Below are 22485 nucleotides of genomic sequence, written 5' to 3' on the forward strand. Positions count from 1 at the left end.
GGCTATTCCAAAATTATAGTGTAATGCTACAATCTGGTGGCAATGCATGGGGCCACATAGTAAACTCAACACTAGGCTTTGTGGATTACTGATGATATGATAGTTGAGTTTATGGGTTATGGGTCAGGTCAGTTGATCCTCAGTAAATAGTTGGGAGCTGAGAGGAGCCAGAGACCTTAATCTCCTACATACTGAAAAAGAACACTTCAGGGGGCATGAGTCATGAGGCAACCCCTGTTGCTGGGGGAACCCGGGTTCTCTCTTTGTGTTTCATCATTCACTGGGTTTCTCTGACTGACACAGGCCAGCAGATATAGATGCTACTGTGCAAGTCAAAGACTTAAATCAGATTCTATCCTCAGATCTGAGTCCCTGTCACTGTCACGGTCTTGGTCTCTGTAAGTATCTGTCTGTTTGTGTCTGCAGTTCATGTCTTTCCCTGCTTACTTGTCTTAGTTTTTAAAATTGTTTATTTACTTCTACTTAGTGGAAAATGGAGTGACTTACCCCCATATAATGGAAAGCACTTTGAGACCTAGTGAAAGACAAATATAATACTTTATATTTATTCTGTGCTTTTGTTTGTGTGTGCCAGGAGGTCTGAACTTGGGGAAGAAAATCAGTGTTCCCAAGGATGTGATGATGGAGGAATTGAACCTTCCGTCAAACCGCGGCTCCCGCATGTTCCAGGAGAGACTGAGACGGGTGGAGAGATTCACACTGGAGAACCAAGTCCATGACCATTACAGCAATGTAAGAACACACACGCATGTATGCACGAACGCACGCACACACACACACAGACATTCTCACACACACACATTTTCACATTTCAAACACACACACCCCGGCTCTCTCCGCTACAGATGCCATGACATTTCAATGCAGAACAGAATGCTCAATTAATGTTCAAAGACATTCTGTTTCTATGGAAACACAATAAGGCAATACTGTACGTATACAGACATATCCACTGAGCTATCCACACTGTTAGACCCACGGACTTGTCATCCTGATGTACAGTATTGCGCAAGCAGCTTGTTAGCCTGTTGGATTTATGGCAGAGCTGTTTGATGAGGCAATGAAACCTTGGCCGTCCCCTCTCACTTTCTGCTTTGCTGTACTCTGTTCCACTGGAGCACGAGAACTTGGCCAAGGTTATTGGTAGAAATAAGAGGGCCACACTTTAGAAAAAAAAGGTTCCAAAGGGGCTATTCGGCTGTCCCAATAAAATAACAATTTTTGGTTCCAGGTAGAACTCTTTTTGGTTCCAGGTAGAACTTTTTTGTGGAAGGGGTTCTACATGGAACGCAAAAGGGTTCTACCTGGAACCCAAAAGGGTTCTTCAAAGGGTTATCCTATGGGGACAGCCGAAGAACCCTTTGAGGTTCTAGATAGCATCTGTCAGGTGGTAACATGGAAATTCTAGGCGAAATCTACTGTAATGAGTGGATATCATTGGCATGTAGGATGGAGAGATGGAGGCAGTGTAACTGTCCACAAAATTGGTTGTTATTCCATGGTGGTTATTTCCCCATGATAATGCACACAACTGAGTTTGCATGGAGCTAATCCAGAATGTTATTGTGTCCCTGCCCAGGGCCTTCCAGAGCCCATGCCCCCCCAGACTATAGAGGAGCCCCAGGGGGGTAAAGAGAACCAGGCATACCTGATGCCTGGCAAACACAGCCTGATCACCACCCTACAGAAGACTGTGGCCAAGAAGGGCAGCCCTAACGTCATCGCCCCAGGTAGCTGGTAACACAGGAGGGATTAGCACACATGGTTTAAAGGGATAGGTCACCCCTAAATTCAGAGGTTGGAATATTGGCTCAGCTTTACTTCAGATTACTTTTGAGCTATGGAAATGACAAACTTTGATTTTGGGATGAACTATCCATTTGAGTATGCTGTTATGACAAAGGGGGCTTTACCACCCATTTTGGTAACGTTACATTTTGGAAGGATAAGGTGAAACAAAACACTACTGAATGACAGTTTGTTTTTAAGGCTGTGCTTGAGAACAGCTGATGACACTCTGGATGCTAGTGTGTTGAGTGTATCAGTGTCCTGACCTGGCAGTAGGTTCGTTTTTGAGTCTGAGTGACAGCCAGCTAAGCCTTGTTTATTGTGCTGGATTTACACCAAGTTTAACACTTTCTATTGTAGCCAGGACTGACATCAGATCAAACAATCTGCTCTAAATGTGTAAGCACTAAAAGCTTTCAGGGACTGTCTGAGTCTGGGACTTAACTGACCTTTGACCCCAGGCTACGGGGGACCCCTGAAGGAGATCCCCTGTGAGAAGTTCAACCTGACAACCAGGTCCTACTGTTCCCCCTGGAGGGAAGCCCTGGGTGACAGTGACAACCTCCTGTCCTCCCTCAGCGCCCAGCTCCCCCAGCCCCCACAGAGGGCCACACTACTGCCTGCCAACTACAGGTGCTTCAACAGGTGAGGAACTGACATCACATTGAATCCTGACAGGTGAAGCCAGGTCACAAACAAAGAGGCCCTCTAACTAGAAGACCTCTGAGGACTTCACAGTACAAAGGCAGGACCATATTATGCATGATGTTTTGGAAAGACAACAAATTTAAGACCCCAATCATCAAAGTAAGCGAACACGGCTCAGGCTGAGGCTTAAAGCACATTTAGCGATCGCTCATCTCACCCATCATCAAATAGAGCCGCAGATGACCGAAGCATGCTATCAAATTAAGATCACAATAATCTCTTAAATTAGCTTCCCACGGCACCGTGCATGTTTCCACTCCGTTTGAAAAGCAATCCCACCTCTGGCTCACATCTCCTTGGACTGTGGCCGTCAGGCGGGCGGCTATTTTAACACAGGCTCTAGAAAAATGATCCTCCGGGGGGTTATGCGTGCCTTTCAGCCCCTTAAAGACTGATGGCGCACGAAGGGGCTCATCTTAACCTGGCACACGCAACGTTGCGTCACACCGATGAAGCAACTGCCAGAACAAAGGCTAAACTTGGTCTGAGCGACTCTCCTCTCCACACAACTTTATTAGTCCACTGTCAGTCATTTTGGTGCCAATCATTCAGTAACTGACGCACACATGGATGCATTGGTTTACTACTTTAATTAACAAGGTATGTGGGGTTAATTAAGTCTAAGTTTAAAGTGAGGCAATCAAACTGTGGGGGGCAACTGGAAAGAAGCTCCATCTGTAGTCGGATGATTCCTTAAGGTTTCTTCCTGAATTCCCAACGGATGTTGATTATTTCTGACCTAAAAGGTTGTTAAAACAGGCCAGGCAGGGTCATTAGTGGAGAGCTCTGTGTGGATGACTGGGTATCACATAACATCTAAAAGCTTCTTCTTTCTACCCACCTGTTGAGTGAGAAAGATTTGATACCCAGAGAATGTCTTTGGTGTTATGTAAGGTTGGATATACTGAGTCATTCTCTTCCTCAAATACACACTTCTAACACATGCATCCCTCTCCCTCAGAGTGGCCATGCCATTCGGAGGCCCACAGCAGAAGAGCAAGAGGGTGATCCCAGTGATGGGGTTGGAGCTGTTGGACTCCCAGCGCCTCCCTGGTACGACCCTGGACCGCATGTGTAAACGGCCCAACTTCAACAGAGCACCACGGGGATGGGGTCACGACTACTCCCCTGAATCCACCGACCTGTGAGAGGACCTCCACTCACCTATGACCTTCAAACTTCCTGTGACCTTTGTGAAATCACAGCCTGAAAGACTGAAGCATTGATTTGCTCTTATTACCCTTCCTCGTCCCTCTCGATTCAAAGATGACCCCCTCTGGAGTAGGTAGAAGTTGCCCCAAACTATTTTTACATTAAGATGCTTTAATCTATTTAATGGTTATATTAGGATAAGGGCAGATCTGTGGTTAGGGGCGACTTCTACCTTGATCCCTCTGTTATTCAGTCAGTGCCATAGGGAAAAGACTGAATGATAAGATTGTTTCCTGATGAGAGCTCTGTGGATAGGCCTGTGTGGAGGCCAACTGAGGACTTCTGAATCAATCAACAGTTCATTATGAGAGCGGAGCCCAGGCCAACGAAGGCCAGTTGAGGGGAGAGGTGATTTGTCACTCTTCTTTCCGCCTCTTTAACAAAACGCCCTCTTCCTTAACCCCCCCCATTTCTCGCATTTCTCCCATCACTACATGACCTTTCCTTTGGCTCCCTTCCCGCTCTCCTAACATCACACTTCCCTCCCTCCGTCTGACTTCCCCTCTGTTCATAAAGGATTGATAGTGAGATATTGATTGCTTTAAATGTAAATGAGAGTACTTGTTTTAATGGCAGAAGTGGACAAAACATTACAAGAATAAACCAAATCATTTTGTGGAAAATGAACATTGTATCAAAAAACAAATCCATAATATGAATGAAAATCAACAGGTCTAAAAATTGTCCTTTCAAGAAGCTGCTCTGCAGGATGCTTTGTACATTTAAACAATTCCTCCATTATGACGTTGTAAATCTCGAATACACTGATCCATGACAGGTGCGTCTACAGATTATATTATGCACCACCAAACACAAAACACAGAAGCCCTTAAAACTCATAAGAATCCTCTTATGATACTAAATTCCCAGATTTCACATCTTTAGTCATTTACCGTTAACTCAGGTCCACTGCTGAGAGATCCTTAAACTGAGAAAGAGGCAGCCATTTTCTAACACCCTGGTGAAACTCAAAAAGTAAGATGACGTTGCCCCTGATGCAAGGTCAGTTTTGCATTCCCCCCCTAATTACTATGGTGAGGATTGTGGGAGGGTAAGCTGATCCTAGACCTGTGCCTAAGGAAAACGTCTGCCCAGAGCAATTCTCTCGACCACAGATGTTTGGCATAGCGAAGTATCGCCATGGCAACTAGTCGCCATGACGGGCAGCGTGGGCACCCATGCGCTGGGGGTCCTGGGACGGGTAGTGGATGTGTCCTGGGGGTCTCATGCCCATGGGAGGAGGGGGACCCATCGAACCCATGTGGAACATAGGAGCTCCAAAACCTGAAGGTAAGAAAAACACACAACATAAATGAATGAGGCACACACGTGTGAGCGTTAGCTCAGCGACATACTATAAGTATGGCCAGCATTTTTCCATGGGACAAAGGTAAGACTGGTACCTGGAGGTGGTGGGTTGATGCCAGGCGGCGGGGGCAGGGAGATGTTCATGACATTAGGAGATGTACCAGGGTCCAGATTGAAGTAGTTAATAGGAGCGTCCTCTTCCAGAGCAGGGGGTGGGGGGAGAGCTGGTGGAGAAAGAAGACAGTCAGGCTCACAAACACAGTCTTTCAAAGCCTCCATCAGACAGACTCACCTCCAGGCAGTCCTGGTACAGGGTCTAATCTGGTTCCCATCTCACTGACCCCATCCTTGATGGCCTCCTTCCCTCTGGCTGCCTGGGACCTGGACAGTCACAACACATTAAGGTACACAGTGAATAGGGTGCACTGTTACATGGAGCCCAAATATAAAGTCTACCAAATATTTTTGCCCTGACATTTCTACAAGGTTGTCACCATCTGACTAGAAAGGAAGGACTTACAATACATTCTCCTCCTTTCCTCATAACTGGTTAGCTTTGACCTCTTACCTGCCCCACTTGACGGTGAGCCTGCGTCCGTTGATGATGAGCTTGTTGAAGGACTTCTCTGCAGCAAGCTCAGCCGCCTGCCGTGTGGCAAACTGGATGAAGGCACACTGCTGCCTCTGGACGATGGTGGTGGTCCGGATCTCCCCAAACTGATAGAAGTGATTCCTGTAGAAACAGACAGACAACGATTTAGGGTACGAATTCCCAATTATGTGTCACAGATAGTTCAAACTGACAAAAATAATTCGCTATCCTGGTATGATATTTTGGAAAAGCAAAAAACAACAACAATTCAATTCAACTGACACTATATCAGACCCCTACCTCAGCTCTGCATCGGAGATGGTATCTCCCATCCCCCCTACATAGAGTGTGGTGATGGTCTTGTCCTCAGGCGTGTCCAGTCTGGGCATGGTGGAGGCCCGTTTCAGCAGCTTGTCAGCCACAGGGTCATTGATACCATAGTAACGGTCCTTAATGTTCTGGTCTGCCAGGGGATCGTCTGGGTCTGTGGGCTTCTCGTGCCTGATGGTGTGGAGAGAGAGTGTGCATGAGAAGGAATAGTTGTCCCCAGTCAATGTAGGTTGATTTCTTGCTCAACAGCACCACCAAGTGAAATATCATTACACATCAACAGACAGGAGGGGCTGTATCTACAGTCGTGGTCAAAAGTTTTGAGAATGACACAAATACTATTTTTCACAAAGTCTGCTGCCTCAGTTTAGATGACGGCAATTTGCATATACTCCAGAATGTCATGAAGAGTGATCAGATTAATTGCAAAGTCCCTCTTTGCCATGAAAATGAACTTAATCCCCAAAAAACATTTCCACTGCATTTCAGCCCTGTCACAAAAGGACTGCTGACATCATGTCCGTGATTCTCTCGTTAACACAGGTGGGAGTGTTGACGAGGACAAGGCTGGAGATCACTCTGTCATGCTGATTGAGTTAGAATAACAGACTAGAAGCTTTAAAAGGAGGGTGGTGCTTGAAATCATTGTTCTTCCTCTGTTAACCATGGTTACCTGCAAGGAAACACGTGCAGTCATCATTGCTTTGCACAAAAAGGGCTTCACAGGCAAGGATATTGCTGCTAGTAAGATTGCACCTAAATCAACCATTTATCGGATCATCAAGAACTTCAAGGAGAGAGGTTCAATTGTTGTGAAGAAAGCGTCAGGGCGCCCAAGAAAGTCCAGCAAGCGCCAGGACCGTCTCCTAAAGTTGATTCAGCTGCGGGATCGGGGCACCACCAGTGCAGAGCTTGCTCAGGAATGGCAGCAGGCAGGTGTGAGTGCATCTGCACGCACAGTGAGGCAAAGACTTTTGGAGGATGGCCTGGTGTCAAGAAGGGCAGCAAAGAAGCCACTTCTCTCCAGGAAAAACATCAGGGACAGACTGATATTCTGCAAAAGGTACAGGGATTGGACTGCTGAGGACTGGGGTAAAGACATTTTCTCTGATTAATCCCCTTTCCGATTGTTTTGGGGCATCCGGAAAACACCTTGTCCGGAGAAGACAAGGTGAGCGCTACCATCAGTCCTGTGTCATGCCAACAGTAAAGCATCCTGAGACCATTCATGTGTGGGTTTGCTTCTCAGCCAAGGGAGTGGGCTCACTCACAATTTTGCCTAAGAACACAGCCATGAATAAAGAATGGTACCAACACTTCCTCCGAGAGCAACTTCTCCCAACCATCTACGAACAGTTTGACGACCAATGCCTTTTCCAGCATGATGGAGCACCTTGCAATAAGGCAAAAGTGATAACTAAGTGGCTCGGGGAACAAAACATCGACATTTTGGGTCCATGGCCAGGAAACTCCCCAGACCTTAATCCCATTGAGAACTTGTGGTCGATCCTCAAGAGGCGGGTGGACAAACAAAACCCCACAAATTCTGACAAACTCCAAGCATTGATTATGCAAGAATGGGCTGCCATCAGTCAGGATGTGGCCCAGAAGTTAATTGACAGCATGCCAGGGCAGATTGCAGAGGTATTGAAAAAGAAGGGTCAACACTGCAAATATTGACTCTTTGCATAAACTTAATGTAATTGTCAATAAAAGCCTTTGACACTTATGGAATGCTGGTAATTATACTTCAGTATACCATAGTAACATCTGACAAAATACCTCATAACACTGAAACAGCAAACTTTGTGAAGACCAATACTTGTGTCATTCTCAAAACGTTTGACCACGACCGTATATAGTCATTGGACTGTACAAACGCGGCCCAACTGTAGCCTTTATAAAAGAGATAAAGAGCTATCTTTTAGATTGCGTTCTCACCTATAAGGACACTCCTCTCCTCTCTTGCACTCTCCCTTCACCCAGAAGGAGCAGATGTGGGGTCGGTTCCTCTTGTAGTAGGGCGTGGTGCGGGCCAGCTTCAGCAGCATCTCACTGGAGCTGGGGGCCTTACCCAGCAGACCCACTGGCCGTGTCCCGTCAGAGTTCCCTATCTGAGGACACAGGGAGTCGGGTAGATGGGGGGGTTAACAGGGGGAAAACACTGGAAGTTGAATTTGTGAACACAGAAATAGTAGGGATGCAGCCTCCTCCTCTCCACACATACCTCTCTCTCCGCGTTCTGTGTGTAGTACTCCTTGTTCACGTCTGACTTCGGGACGTCATCCTTGATGTCCAGCCCAGTGTCTCTGACCTGGATTGGCAAACCTGTCGATCACAGAAGTGTAAACGTCTTGGCTTAGGTACTGAATGGGGACTTTAATAGGGGTTTTCCACCTGGGTACTCAACAATACTGGTTCACTTATGGGTTCAGTTCTGTTCTGATTCGGCACGCTTTCGTTTTCCATTTCAAAAAGAACCGATGTAGGTTTGAACATTGTTACAGAATGTTGCTGTGGCTCAGGGTTTCCAAAATCCGGTCCTGGGGCCCCTGCTGGGTGCACGTTTTGGTTTTTGACCTAGCACTACACAGCTGATTCAAATAACCAACTCATCATCAAGCTTTGATTATTTTAATCAGCTGTTTAGTGCTAGAGCAAAAACCAACATGTGCACTCTGGGGGGGAATGCCCAGGACCGAGTTTGGGCAACCCTGCTGTAGCTGACAAATGCGGAAGCGTAACTAGGCAACAACTCAGACCAGAGCATAAACAGGAAGAATAGCTAGCTAAAATTATTACATCCTGTATCATACATACTGTATCGGGCAAGCTCACTCCCCCTGCCTGTTTCATTACATTACGCTGTGACATTGATTTAATAAATGTGCAACTACGAGGAAATAAAAATGCGGTGGCTACCTCCTGCAAAAATGATGTGCGACCACGTCAGTCACCATGACCTGATCAGCTGTTTAGACAACTTGTTGTAGCCAACGTTATCTAAATACCAAACCTACATAGCTAGCTAGCTCTACCTCTTCAGACAAACATATTGCTTAGTTTGTTTCAATTACCCTGACGTCGTAGACATGCTGCCCCAAATAAGAGGGACTGTTATCAGAAATCAGTATGTTTCTCCGTGATCGCTATTTTGGGTCAGCTGCTTCTTCAAAACTCATAATGTTAGCTAGCTACTAACTTTGCTAGCATTGGTGGAAGAATTAAATTAGCTAGTTATCAGTATCTTTGTCAACATTGTGTGTGCAGCACTGGGTAGCTGGTTACCTGCATCCCTTTCATTTCATATGAAGTATGACTGGCTGGCTCAGCTAGCAAGCTAATGTTGGACAAATTTAAAGATGCACTATGCATAAATTGCTCCACCATTTCCTGCTTGCCTAATTTCAGTTTATGTGACAAAACAAAAAGGAAAATTGTAGAGAACCATTGTACCATCTAAAACGCTGTGAAATATTTCCCTTAAATCAAAAATATTGTATTTTCAGCTGTTTGAAGTTGGTGTACAAAACCGAAAGTAAACTAAACTTAAAACAGGAAACATAGAAATAGTGCACATAGAACATATCTACTGTGTCTTAGACTTGCTTTCAATGATAATGCCAGAGCTATAACTCACATTTCTTGCTAATTGCCTATAATTTCCACCTGTTGTCTACTCCATTTGCACAACAGCATGTGAAATGTATTGTCAATCAGTGTTGCTTCCTAAGTGGACAGTTTGATTTCACAGAAGTGAGATTGACTTGGAGTTACATTGTGTTGTTTAAGTGTTCCCTTTATTTTTTTGAGCAGTGTATATAAACCCCAGTCGTACTTCATCAAATGCCTTTTCGAAGTCTGCTATGAATAGCAGGCCTGGTTTCTCCGATTTTCCATAATGTTCTATTGTTTCCAATACTTGCCATATATTATCTCCAATGTATCTTCCATATAAAAAACCTGTCTGATTAGAATGAATAATATCCGACAATACCTTTTTAATTTTATGCGCTATACATTTTGCATCACAACACTGAAGTGTAAGGGGCCTCCAATTGTTTTAATGGACTGGATCTTTATATTTTCCACTTGTATCCTGTTTCAGTAATAATGAGATCAGACCTTCTTGAGTGTCAGATAATCTACCATTTACATAGGAGTTGTTAAAACATGCTAATAACGGTCCTCTTAGTATATCAAAAAAGGTTTGGTATACCTCGACTGGTATGCCATCCAACCCTGGAGTTTTCCCGGACTTAAAGTCTTTAATTGCATCCAGAAGTTCCTCCTCTGTAATTCCACCTTCACATGAGTCTTTCTGTATGGCTGTTAATTTGACATTATCAATAGAAAAAAAATCTCTACAATTAGCTTCAGTTAGAGGAGATGGAGGCGACTGAAAAGAAAACATATGCTTAAAGTACTTTGTTTCTTCCTTCAAAATATCATTTGGTGAATTATGGGTGACTCCGTCAATTGTAACCAGTTTCATTAAGTTCTTTTTGGTAGCATTCCTATGTTGAAGATTAAAAAAGAATTTTGTGCATTTTCCCCCATATTCCATCCAGTTTGCTTTATTTTAATAATATATTACACTTGATCTTTCTTGAATAACTTTCTCCATTTCTTTTTGTTTTTCCTCTAATTTATTCTGAGCCTCTATGTTACAGTTTTTATTGCCATCCATCTGTTCTGTTAGACTTTCTATTTCCTTTCTTAGTATAAACTCTTTTGACCTAAATTGATTTTGTTTTCGAGATGAGTACTGAATTGCATGGCCTCTAAAGGCACATTTAAAGGTGTCCCATACAATAAGGGGATTCGCTGTACCTATGTTATGTTGGAAAAAGTCAGTTATAAATTCCTTTGTTCTAATTATAAATAAATTATCATCCAATAGGCTTTGATTAAATTTCCAATATCCTCGCCCATGTGGAAATTCAGTAAGAGTAATGTATATGCCTATTATATGATGGTCCGACCGCATTCTGTCCCCTATCAACACTTTTTTACTTTTGGTGCCAACGAGAATGAGATAAGAAAGAAGTCAAGACGACTAGCTTGATTCAGTCTCCACCATTTATATCTAACTAGATCAGTATATTTAAGCCTCCATATATCTACTAATTCTAATGTATCCATGACATTCACAATTTCCTTAAGAGCATGTGGGTGATTGTTTGTGGTGTGATTTCCTTTACGGTCCATTGAGCTATTTAAAACAGTATTATAATCCCCCACCATAACAATATTGTCTTGAATTGCTTGCAGGCTTGATAATGTATTATATATATATATTGTCAAAGAATTGTGGATCATCATTATTTGGTCCGTAAAGGTTAATGAGCCATATCTGTTTATGGTCCAATAACATATTTAAAATAATCCATGTACCTTGCGTATCTATTTTGACAATTTGCACATTCGGATCGAAATTACTATTAATTAATATCATCACCCCTTTTGAATTTCTTTGCCCATGGGAGAAGTATATTCCCCCCCCCCCCATTCTTTTTTTCACGCTACTTCATCTCGAATTGTTGAATGAGTTTCCTGTATACAATAGATATTATATTCCTTCTATTTGAGCCATGTAAATATTGTTCTTCTTTTGTTATTATCAGCTAAGCCATTACAATTATAACTGGCTATACTTATTTCACCATACACCATAATGAGATACAAGTTAAATCTATTTATCATTATATATGTTTGTAAATTTACCAATAACAAAATACCGTAATGATTGAGTGTCCATATAGCTGTACCGTGATATTTGCATTGCTACGGAGTAACCCTTCAATTGTTCTCCACTAATTCCCCCGCTAAAGCCCCTCCCCATCCCAAGTTGAGCCGTCATCCCAGTGATCAGCATCCCACCCACATCCCTCCGGATCCCTAAGGCCCTGAGAGGCCAGGACCCATCCATTCGAAAACAGCACACAGTGCCACCCACAAAACAGAAGCAGATTAACCGCCAAAAGCATTTCCAATGCTTTCACCTCTCTCTATATATATACAAAATTATGCATATCCTATTTTCCATCATTATCAATTAATATGCGTAATAATGTCGGCAGTTCACGCGTAGGATTCTAACATATAACCCGGATTGCCATTGTTTTACATTTAATTAATTGACAAGCAATTATTATCCTAGCAAATAATTCCCGTGGTCCATCCCATACCCCGCCCTCCCCCACAACATCCCCACCCCCCCACAACAGATGCCAGACAAGCACACACGCACATACTCACATACTCCAACACACTCAACCCCCCTCCTCCACAATCCACCATAAAATCAGATACTCAACGGCTGTTATATCCCAGAGCCCAACTCGAGAAATAACTTGATTTACGAGTGCACATACAGTTAAAGCTGATTGAGAAAGCATGCAGATTGAGCAGAAATTGATAATGTGAGATTTGATTAATCTACTTAATCTATGTCAAGTCCTAGGTGATGGAGATCAGATCCACCCTCTTCACCTGAGACACAAACACTCTGATCCCCTGTTGTAACCATTTTCCCAAGCATCTCCGTGCGGTCAGACCTTTGATTATTCTGGGCCACAATGATAAACCCCCTCTCTGATTGTCAGAGTGTGACCCCCTCCCCATGGGTTACTGCAGCCAGTGTTGCCAGCACTGCCACTGTCTGGGTGGGCGTACCCCACCGGAACCCCAGGTTATAGGGTTAGGGATCTTTCCATCATGATAGGACAATGAAAAATTTGATTAGATGTATACTATATTTAAAAATGTATATCCCTCATCTACACAAAATTGAAAGCTCTCTCTCACTACCCCTGCTCATAGACCCCCGGTCGGCTCTGGGATATGCAACCATTTCCCCTCTCACTCACTTAACGCCGCACCTTTTCAAACACAAAAATGCACACCACATGGTTGACTGCGGAAGAAATGGGCCGAGCGTGCAAACGCACCCGCATCCACATCTGCCGCAAGGGGGAAAGGACGCCAGAGAGCACACAGAACCAACCACAACAACCATCCGCCAAAACAACAACCTCCCGCCAAAAAAGCCATGTTCTAATTATTTGTATTTAAAGATGTATTATTCTGCTTGTTATGTCGTTTTATCCTTTTATAAAAAAATATACTTACTATAAATGTTATTTAATATTACAATCCCTATCATTGCTAGTATCAGGTGCTCCAATATTCGACTCCTCTATTACAACTTTTAGAATAGCCATGGAGTAGTCTTTGTGTCTCTGAACATTTGGTTGTCAATATATAGTTTATCCACCATGAGTGCAACACGTTTCCCTTTTAATCTGTTTTCCTTGAAGATTGGATACAGAACTTTGCGCCTTTCTACAATCTCCCTCGGGAACTGATCATTCATGCCTATTTTCGTGCCAGCAAGTCTTTTTCCTAGGCTTTTCACCATAGCTTTATCCTTAAGAAAAGCAAATTTGGCAACGATTGGGCGCTCATATTTCTGTCCTCTTTTTCCGAAACGGTGTACACGTTCGAGTTGGATTTTATCGACAGCCTCGAGTGGGATTTGTAGCGCTGTATGCAGGAAGTCCTTCATAATATTCTCTGTTATTTCTCCCTCCTTTTCCTGAATACCCGTAAGTACTAGATTTTCCCTCATCGATCTAGTTTGGATGTCTAGTAAGGCTTCTCTCAGAAGGTTGTTCTCCTTTTTTAGTTCCCTAACGTCCGTTTCCATTTTAGAGACTGTCACTTTTAATTATTTGGTTTCTTTCTCCATTACCAAAGCTCTTTCGTCACTCATTTGAAGACTCGCTTTCAACTCTTTTACGTCTTTACTGACCAATTCTAGTATGCCCAATTTGTCATTTATCGACTTCAACAGGTCGCTTTCCACACTTACCATACCCAGTGGTGAAAAGCATATATCATCTGTATCAGTCGATGAGTCGCGTTTCCTTTTGGGGATCGGCTCTCCACGCTTGTCTTCAGTCATGTTTGGGTGTTGCGTGTTGTTGTATTTGTCGATATATTTCTCTAGACTTATGATCTGTTTTGTGTTATTATCCAGATTGAATTATATTAACTGCGAATATATGAAATGCTAATATTTAGTCTAACTTTGAATATTATGTTTTTATCTTGAGGTGTTTTGTACCGCTTTCTATTCAATACACCATCTTGTCTACGCGTCTAGGTTTCCCTTCCTTCCTATGTCAGGGCTTGCTAGGCACTGACTCTAAAATGAGTGACTCGTCTCGTCAGTCAGTGTAAACTACTGAATCGCATCGGTGAGAGAGCCATTCATTTGGCTCTTTAATTTGCATAGGCTACTGGTATGCCTTTTTGGTGATTATCTGCAGATAAATTATGAAACATTCGATGAAGATGGTGAATCATCACTGCAGGAACAACAGGTAGTGGAGAACTTCATTCTGGTCCAAATATGATAATTAAGGCACTCACGGAATCCAGGCATTAAAACGGAAATCAACAATATTCAAAAATGTATTGACCTTGGTAGGGAATCAACTAAATGTATTGAAAATTAATTAATATGCCCAAGTTTATCATAAGACATGAACAGAATGCATCAGTGATTGGTATTTCCTGCAACTTTCTGAAGAGGCAACGAGAATGCCCCCGTCTGTGTGGTGTGCGCGTCTACCACTTTGTGTAGCCGTTAGCGATGATGCTAATGAAAACAGTCTTCTGGTAGATGGAAAGCCTTTCCCAAAAACCTTCTCAACTAAACATTAACTACAAATTGTAAAGTCATGTCTTTCTGCACAATACATTTTTCCAATCTGGGAGGTAAACTTGATAAAGTACTCAATAATTTCACAGTGTATTTCAGATGGAATTAAGGCATTAGAATGTTCCAGAGGCCACCAAAATAGAGCTTGGCTGGCTACCTTTTCTATTGGGCTGGCTACTCTATTCTATGTACTTGTGGAAAACACTGTGTAAGGTGGTACAGGTAAGGCATCTATGAATTGTATGACATACCGTACTCCAGGTCAAGCAGACAGGTCTGACAGACATTCTTCATCTTGCTGCAGGTCTGACACACCTCTGTCTTCTTGAAGCGCATCCTCGTTCCTGGACACCAGCGGAACACAGTGAAGGGACGTGCACAGATCTGAGAGGAGGAGAAGTGGCGAGCACAGAGTTCAGTGTTTCTGCTGCAGTCATTTAGCTGTGGCGCTGCGCCACGGCAAAATAATTGCGGACACGCCCAAACAATATGGAACATGACAAAATATTTCTGCCACGGTGCACTTTGAAGATGCTAGAACAGTCCACATGTACTTTCTCTGAAAATAAAACAAGTAATGAATAGAAAAATCTGACAACTCCATAGTAGAATAGTTTCTTATTACCTAGTCTGCTTGTTGTTGTATGTTCAATGAGAGATACATATTCCTCTCGAGATGCAAGTAAGTTACGATTGCCATAGGGAGGGAAACATGCATTCATACACGAAGTCAATGCACAGTTTTAATGACCTTTGTTAAAAAGACAGGGATCCCAGCATGTCCTTTTAAAAAGTCACCAGAACTGAGTTTCAGTTCTTCTACATAATAATTCTGTCTCATGGTCTGACAACCACTGCTCTAGCTCTGCCATCTTTCACCGCAGATGTGGCAGTGCGACATCGGCGGATGCGGTTGATTGAAACGCATCCAATGCAAAAAAAAACATCTCTCTATCTTAAACTGACGGATTCTGATGTGGATTTTTTATTATTATGCTAAGTAGATTTCCTTGGGGCTGTGGAAATAGACTCTAGGGGGTTAAACATGGCCATTGAACATAGTGGCAGGGCCCAATGCAATATTTCTAGATATGCAGAACATTTTATTCACTGAATAATGTGCTTCCATATTGCATAAGAGGACTGAACTGGAATAACGAATTATATTACCTTGCATTCTTTCCCATACTTCTCTTTGCTCTGTTAATGAAACATGAGTATAAAATTGAGAATTCTGCAGCAAAAGTTAGAATTTCAAATAACAAGTGTAAACATAAACTGCAAAGATAAACAACTCACCATGCGGATGTATGGATTTTCCCCCAAACATGTCTGACACAGAATTGGAAAATCCTGGAGGAAAATACAAAAAGGTTCAACAAAACATAAATGCATCCAACACACAGCAATACTGGTTTATCATCATAACAGCGCCGTGTGGTTTCTCTGGTCACAAGCTACACATTCTCACACCTTTCTTGCTTGACGAAACAGTGTGTACTCTGGCCCTATGCTGCGTGTGAATGCTACGATTGCTGGACTCACTAGCACCTACTTCACCATCTGTTGGAAGATGTGTTTTCAGTCCAACTTCTAACCTTTACGGTCTTCAATATCAACCACCTCATTAGAAAGTCTAAATATAGTGACGGAAAAAAAGTATTTGATCCCCTGCTGATTTTGTACGTTTGCCCACTGACAAAGACATGATCAGTCTATAATTTTAATGGTAGGTTTATTTGAACAGTGAGAAAAAGAATAACAACAAAAAAATCCAGAAAAACACATGTCAAAAATGTTATAAATTGATTTGCATTTTAATGAGGGAAATAAGTATTTGACCCCTCTGCAAAACACGATTTAGTACTTGGTGGCAAAACCCTTGTTGGTAATCACAGAGGTCAGATGTTTCTTGTAGTTGGCCACCAGGTTTGCACACATCTCAGGAGGGATTTTGTCCCACTCCTCTTTGCAGATCTTCTCCAAGTCATTAAGGTTTTCGAGGCTGACGTTTGGCAACTCGAACCTTCAGCTCCCTCCACATATTTTCTATGGGATTAAGGTCTGGAGACTGGCTAGGCCACTCCAGGACCTTAATATACTTCTTCTTGAGCCACTCCTTTATTGCCTTGGCAATGTGTTTTGGGTCATTGTCATGCTGGAATACCCATCCACGACCCATTTTCAATGCCCTGGCTGAGGGAAGGAGGTTCTCACCCAAGATTTGACGGTACATGGCCCGTCCATCGTCCCTTTGATGCAGTGAATTTGTCCTGTCCCCTTAGCAGAAAAACACCCCCAAAGCATGTTTCCACCTCCATGTTTGATGGTGGGTATGGTGTTCTTGGGGTCATAGGCAGCATTCTTCCTCCTCCAAACATGGCGAGTTGAGTTGATGCCAAAGAGCTCGATTTTGGTCTCATCTGACCACAACACCCAGTTCTCCTCTGAATCATATAGATGTTCATTGGCAAACTTCAGACGGGCCTGTATATGTGCTTTCTTGAGCAGGGGGACCTTGTGGGCGCTGCAGGATTTCAGTCCTTCACGGCGTAGTGTGTTACCAATTGTTTTCTTGGTGACTATGGTCCCAGCTGCCTTGAGATCATTGACAAGATCCTCCCGTGTAGTTCTGGGCTGATTCCTCACCGTTCTCATGATCATTGCAACTCCACGAGGTGAGATCTTGCATGGAGCCCCAGGGTGAGGGAGATTGACAGTTATTTTGTGTTTCTTCCATTTGCGAATAATCGCACCAACTGTTGTCACCTTCTCACCAAGCTGCTTGGTGATGGTCTTGTAGCCCATTCCAGCCTTGTGTACGCCTACAATCTTGTCCCTGACATCCTTGGAGAGCTCTTTGGTCTTGGCCATGGTGGAGAGTTTGGAATCTGATTGATTGATTGCTTCTGTGGACAGGTGACTTTTATACAGGTAACAAGCTGAGATTAGGAGCACTCCCTTTAAGAGTGTGCTCCTAATCTCAGCTCGTTACCTGTATAAAAGACACCTGGGAGCCAGAAATCTTTCTGATTGAGAGGGGGTCAAATACTTATTTCCCTCATTAAAATGCAAATCAATTTATAACATTTTTGACATTCGTTTTTCTGGATTTTGTTGTTGTTATTCTGTCTCTCACTGTTCAAATAAACCTACCATTAAAATTAGACTGATCATTTCTTTGTCAGTGGGCAAACTTACAAAATCAGCAGGGGATCAAATACTTTTTTCCCCTCACTGTATAAGCAGCTCCTGAAGTTTTGGGTTGCAGGGTTCACACCCAAGAGTGAGTGAGGTGAGTGTTTGTGTACAAGTGTGTTTTGGGTTAGAATCAAAACACTAAAGCAATTGGCTAACATTTCTGGAGGCTTTACCATGACAAGAGTTATCATACAAAGTTAAGTCTGATGTATGCGGGCATGACCTATTAGGCCTATCTGGGAACTGGAGGCACATAAAGAGAAGTTGGGAAAAGAGAGGATTGTCCTCCAAAGTCAACCCAGAATACCATCTGTGCAACCTGACAGTACTTCCCATGGCTGGGTGATGAGAAGTGCTGTCAGGTTGCTGTCGCGTAACCGGTTGTAACTGAACCCATAAAAGACAGGGGTCAACATCCGTACAATTCATACACTGCCAGTTCACATGAGCCTGTGCTATTCTGACTATGTGATGGTTATTCTTGAGGGACCCGTTTCCTCTGACTGTCCAAGACGTGTGTACATATGAGTTGCCATAACTTATCTCCAGTGTCTCTAAGCTGATGTGCCCAATGGGACAAACAAGCTAAACTTGCAAAAGGGTTTTCTAATGATCAATTAGCCTTTTAAAATGATCAACTTGGATTAGCAAACACAACGTGCCATTGGAACACAGGACAGATGGTTGCTGATAATGGGCCTCTGTACACCTACGTAGATATTCCATAAAAAAATCAGCCGTTTCCAGCTACAATAGCCATTTAGAACATTAACAATGTCTACACTGTATTTCTGATCAATTTGATGTTGTTTTACTGGACCAAAAAAAGTGATTTTCTTTTAAAAACAAGGACATTTCTAAGTGACCCCAAACTTTTGAACAGTAGTGTGTATATATATATATATATATATATTTTTCTTCTTCTTTTTAACAGCACCTGCTGGTATTGTTTGCATTAAATATTCATTACTATAACGAATTATTATACTGTATAATATAGATATATTTGAATTGGAGCCAAATATGTAAATGTGATGTCTGCTTGGGGGGGGAAAGTATTTAGTCAGCCACCAATTGTGCAAGTTCTCCCACGTAAAAAGATGAGGCCTATAATTTTCATCATAGGTACACGTCAACTATGACAGACAAATTGAGAAGAAAAAAATCCAGAAAATCACATTGTAGGATTATTAATGAATTTGCAAATTATGGTGAAAAATAAGTATTTGGTCACCTACAAACAAGCAAGATTTCTGGCTCTCACAGATCTGTAACTTCTTCTTTAAGAGGCTCCTCTGTCCTCCACTCGTTACCTGTATTAATGGCACCCCTTTGAACTTGTTATCAGTATAAAAGACACCTGTCCACAACCTCAAACAGTCACACTCCAAACTACACTATGGCCAAGACCAAAGAGCTGTCAAAGGACACCAGAAGCAAAATTGTAGACCTGCACCAGGCTGGGAAGACTGAATCTGCAATAGGTAAGCAGCTTGGTTTGAAGAAATCAACTGTGGGAGCAATTATTAGGAAATGGAAGACATACAAGACCACTGATAATCTCCCTCGATCTGGGGCTCCACGCAAGATCTCACCCCGTGGGGTCAAAATGATCACAAGAACGGTGAGCAAAAATCCCAGAACCACACAGGGGGGACCTAGTGAATGACCTGCAGAGAGCTGGGACCAAAGTAACAAAGCCTACCATCAGTAACACACTACGCCGCCAGGGACTCAAATCCTGCAGTGCCAGACGTGTCCCCCTGCTTAAGCCAGTACATGTCCAGGCCCGTCTGAAGTTTGCTAGAGTGCATTTGGATGATCCAGAAGAGGATTGGGAGAATGTCATATGGTCAGATGAAACCAAAATAGAACTTTTTGGTAAAAACTCAACTCGTTGTGTTTGGAGGACAAAGAATGCTGAGTTGCATCCAAAGAACACCATACCTACTGTGAAGCATGGGGGTGGAAACATCATGCTTTGGGGCTGTTTTTCTGCAAAGGGAACAGGACGACTGATCCATGTAAAGGAAAGAATGAATGGGGCCATGTATCGTGAGATTTTGAGTGAAAACCTCCTTCCATCAGCAAGGGCATTGAAGATTAAACATGGCTGGGTCTTTCAGCATGACAATGATCCCAAACACACCGCCCGGGCAACGAAGGAGTGGCTTCGTAAGAAGCATTTCAAGGTCCTGGAGTGGCCTAGCCAGTCTCCAGATCTCAACCCCATAGAAAATCTTTGGAGGGAGTTGAAAGTCCGTGTTGCCCAGCGACAGCCCCAAAACATCACTGCTCTAGAGGAGATCTGCATGGAGGAATGGGCCAAAATACCAGCAACAGTGAGTGAAAACCTAGTGAAGACATACAGAAAACGTTTGACCTGTGTCATTGCCAACAAAGGGTATATAACAAAGTATTGAGAAAATTTTGTTATTGACCAAATACTTATTTTCCACCATAATTTGCAAATAAATTCATTAAAAATCCTACAATGTGATTTTCTGGATTTTTTTTTCTCGTTTTGTCTGTCATAGTTGACCTGTACCTATGATGAAAATTACAGGTCTCTCATCTTTTTAAGTGGGAGAACTTGCACAATTGGTGGCTGACTAAATACCTTTTCCCCCACTGTATACACACACACATTTGTAAAAATAATCTAAAAACATGTTTTTCGCTTTGTCATTATGGGGTATTGTGTGTAGATTGATGAGGGGGAAAAAACTATTTAATCCATTTTAGAATAAGGCTGTAACATAACAAAATGTTGAAAAAAATCAAGGGGTCTGAATACTTTCCGAATAGACTGTATCCTCCAAACACTGTCTTCACAGGCATTATCACTTACATACCACAACACCCCCGAGGTGCCTTATTGCTATTATAAAACTATACCACGACTTTCAGACAATCAGCATTCAAGCCTCGAAACACCCAGTTTACAGTGGCTTCTATTCATGGATGCCAAGGGAAGCCAGGCTACCCCACCAAAAAAAATAAAGGTGTATCTTATGTCTCTCTGTGTTTCATAATTTCCCTTCAATTCACAAGAGGCTGAATGTATCTCACAGGAGAAAGCATCCGTGCAAGCAAAACAGCGGCCCTCTCTCTCTCTATGTGTAGGCCATCTATCTGATGCTGTGTAGGCCATCTATCTGATGCTGTCTGGTCCAAACGAGTTTGCCACCTGTAGCATTGAAGGCTTGGCAAGGGAAGCCAGTGGCCTCCTTTCACAGAAAAAATAAAAATTATAAAGAATTAGCCAATCAGCGTTGAGCTAACCTGAGCGAGCTCAAATGTGAATGGTCCTGGCGCACAAAAAAAAAGTGTCAAGGGAAGCCTGCTTGGATTTGGCGTCACTCCTATCAAATCCCATTGAGAGCATTTGCCATTGACAGAAAAACGTGGAATTGTTGCATCTCGTTGTGATGTTGTCCTCAGGTGGCTAGCTAGCCAACTAGCTAAAATTGGCCCTTGACTAAATTTGCCATGGATGGAGATAGGGATTTGGACTGGTTTTACTTAATTCTCCGTACTTGCCAATGATTATAATGGCTATTCTGATCCAACCATTAATTCATACATTGTTGTGCCCCTGGCCTGAGAGGATGGACGTTGAACATGTAGCTAGATGTAGAAGGCTAATGTTAACTAGCTAACGTTGTCCATGAACGGAAGTTAGGCTAGCGAGTAAGCATTTTAGCCAGGTAGCCTAGGACAACAAAATATTTAAATAAATAAAAAGTGTGTACTGTATGACAGTGATATACCGTTTCGTCAACATGAAAGAGAATGGCGGCATTGGCGTTTCTCTACAAATAGGGTGAGTCAACATGTGTTGTACTTGCACGAACGCGCCACACACAGAGAATGCATAGCTTGTAATATTGGGGGGGGGGGGGGGGTTGCTTCCCCAGTTATTTTACCCACGCACCGCTACTGCCAGTTTAGAATAATTTTAAACAGCTAAGCCAAAGACAATAAATTACCTCTTTTACCTGTGCGGCTAAACCGCTTCTAGTTGGCAAGTTAACTAGCTAACTTGCGACACAGCCACGCTTGCGCTACTAACGTTCGTTCGCTAGCTGACGTTAGCCTTTCCTAGTAAATCATGATCCATATATTGAAGGGCATTACGCCGTTAGTTTATAGTTTTATATACCCTTCTTTTCCAGGTTATAACACATTATTTGGACGATTTAATACGTACCGCGTCTTCCCAATTCTGTCTGTTGTATGTGTTAGCTCCTAGGGACGTCGCCATTTTTGCTTGTGGCAGTAAAACACAATCCTACTGCGCATGCACCGCCACGACAATGAATTCACATCCCACAATGCAACACGGTGCATGCTTCTTTTCATTACATTTACCTCCTCAGGGTGGCGTTTTATTTCAATAAATAGAGTATAAATATGAAAACAATACTCATTCATCATTATGCAACTCTATTAATTAATATCTGGAATTAATTGAAGAATTGTGTGTGTATTTATTCTGATCAGATCAGATCTCTTGCGAAGCATGTAATGTAATGGTTTACTCTGCATGTTATTACCAGCAGGGCCCTGTGCGCTTGCCTGTCGAAAACCC

At 42.8% G+C, this 22485-nt stretch overlaps 2 protein-coding genes across 3 annotated transcripts; one reads left to right on the top strand and one right to left on the bottom strand.

The window, feature by feature from the left end:
- Positions 1-600: 600 nt before the first annotated feature.
- Positions 601-3665, top strand: LOC311107328 (myozenin-2-like; the record flags this gene model as incomplete). The annotated part of the gene is made up of 4 exons (XM_084149813.1): positions 601-753; positions 1601-1751; positions 2271-2454; positions 3479-3665. Exons 1-4 carry the CDS (start codon positions 640-642, stop codon positions 3663-3665), a joined length of 636 nt encoding a protein of 211 aa, XP_084005939.1. The 5' UTR covers positions 601-639.
- Positions 3666-4265: 600 nt separating this feature from the next.
- Positions 4266-22194, bottom strand: LOC311107342 (pre-mRNA-splicing factor RBM22-like). Of its 2 annotated transcripts, none has more exons than XM_084149826.1 (11): positions 22105-22194; positions 15990-16043; positions 15861-15890; positions 14942-15074; positions 8187-8287; positions 7901-8073; positions 5930-6130; positions 5606-5770; positions 5330-5418; positions 5133-5261; positions 4266-5013 (listed from the first exon to the last, which is right to left on the bottom strand). In XM_084149826.1, exons 1-11 carry the CDS (start codon positions 22156-22158, stop codon positions 4877-4879), a joined length of 1266 nt encoding a protein of 421 aa, XP_084005952.1. In that variant the 5' UTR covers positions 22159-22194; the 3' UTR covers positions 4266-4876. The 2 variants fall into 2 exon arrangements, with proteins under 2 accessions (XP_084005952.1, XP_084005953.1); XM_084149827.1 differs by having other exon boundaries at positions 15316-15890; positions 22105-22181.
- Positions 22195-22485: the final 291 nt, after the last annotated feature.

This window comes from Coregonus lavaretus (genome assembly GCF_964263955.1).
Source record: "Coregonus lavaretus genome assembly, chromosome: 32".
Lineage (NCBI taxonomy): Eukaryota > Metazoa > Chordata > Actinopteri > Salmoniformes > Salmonidae > Coregonus > Coregonus lavaretus.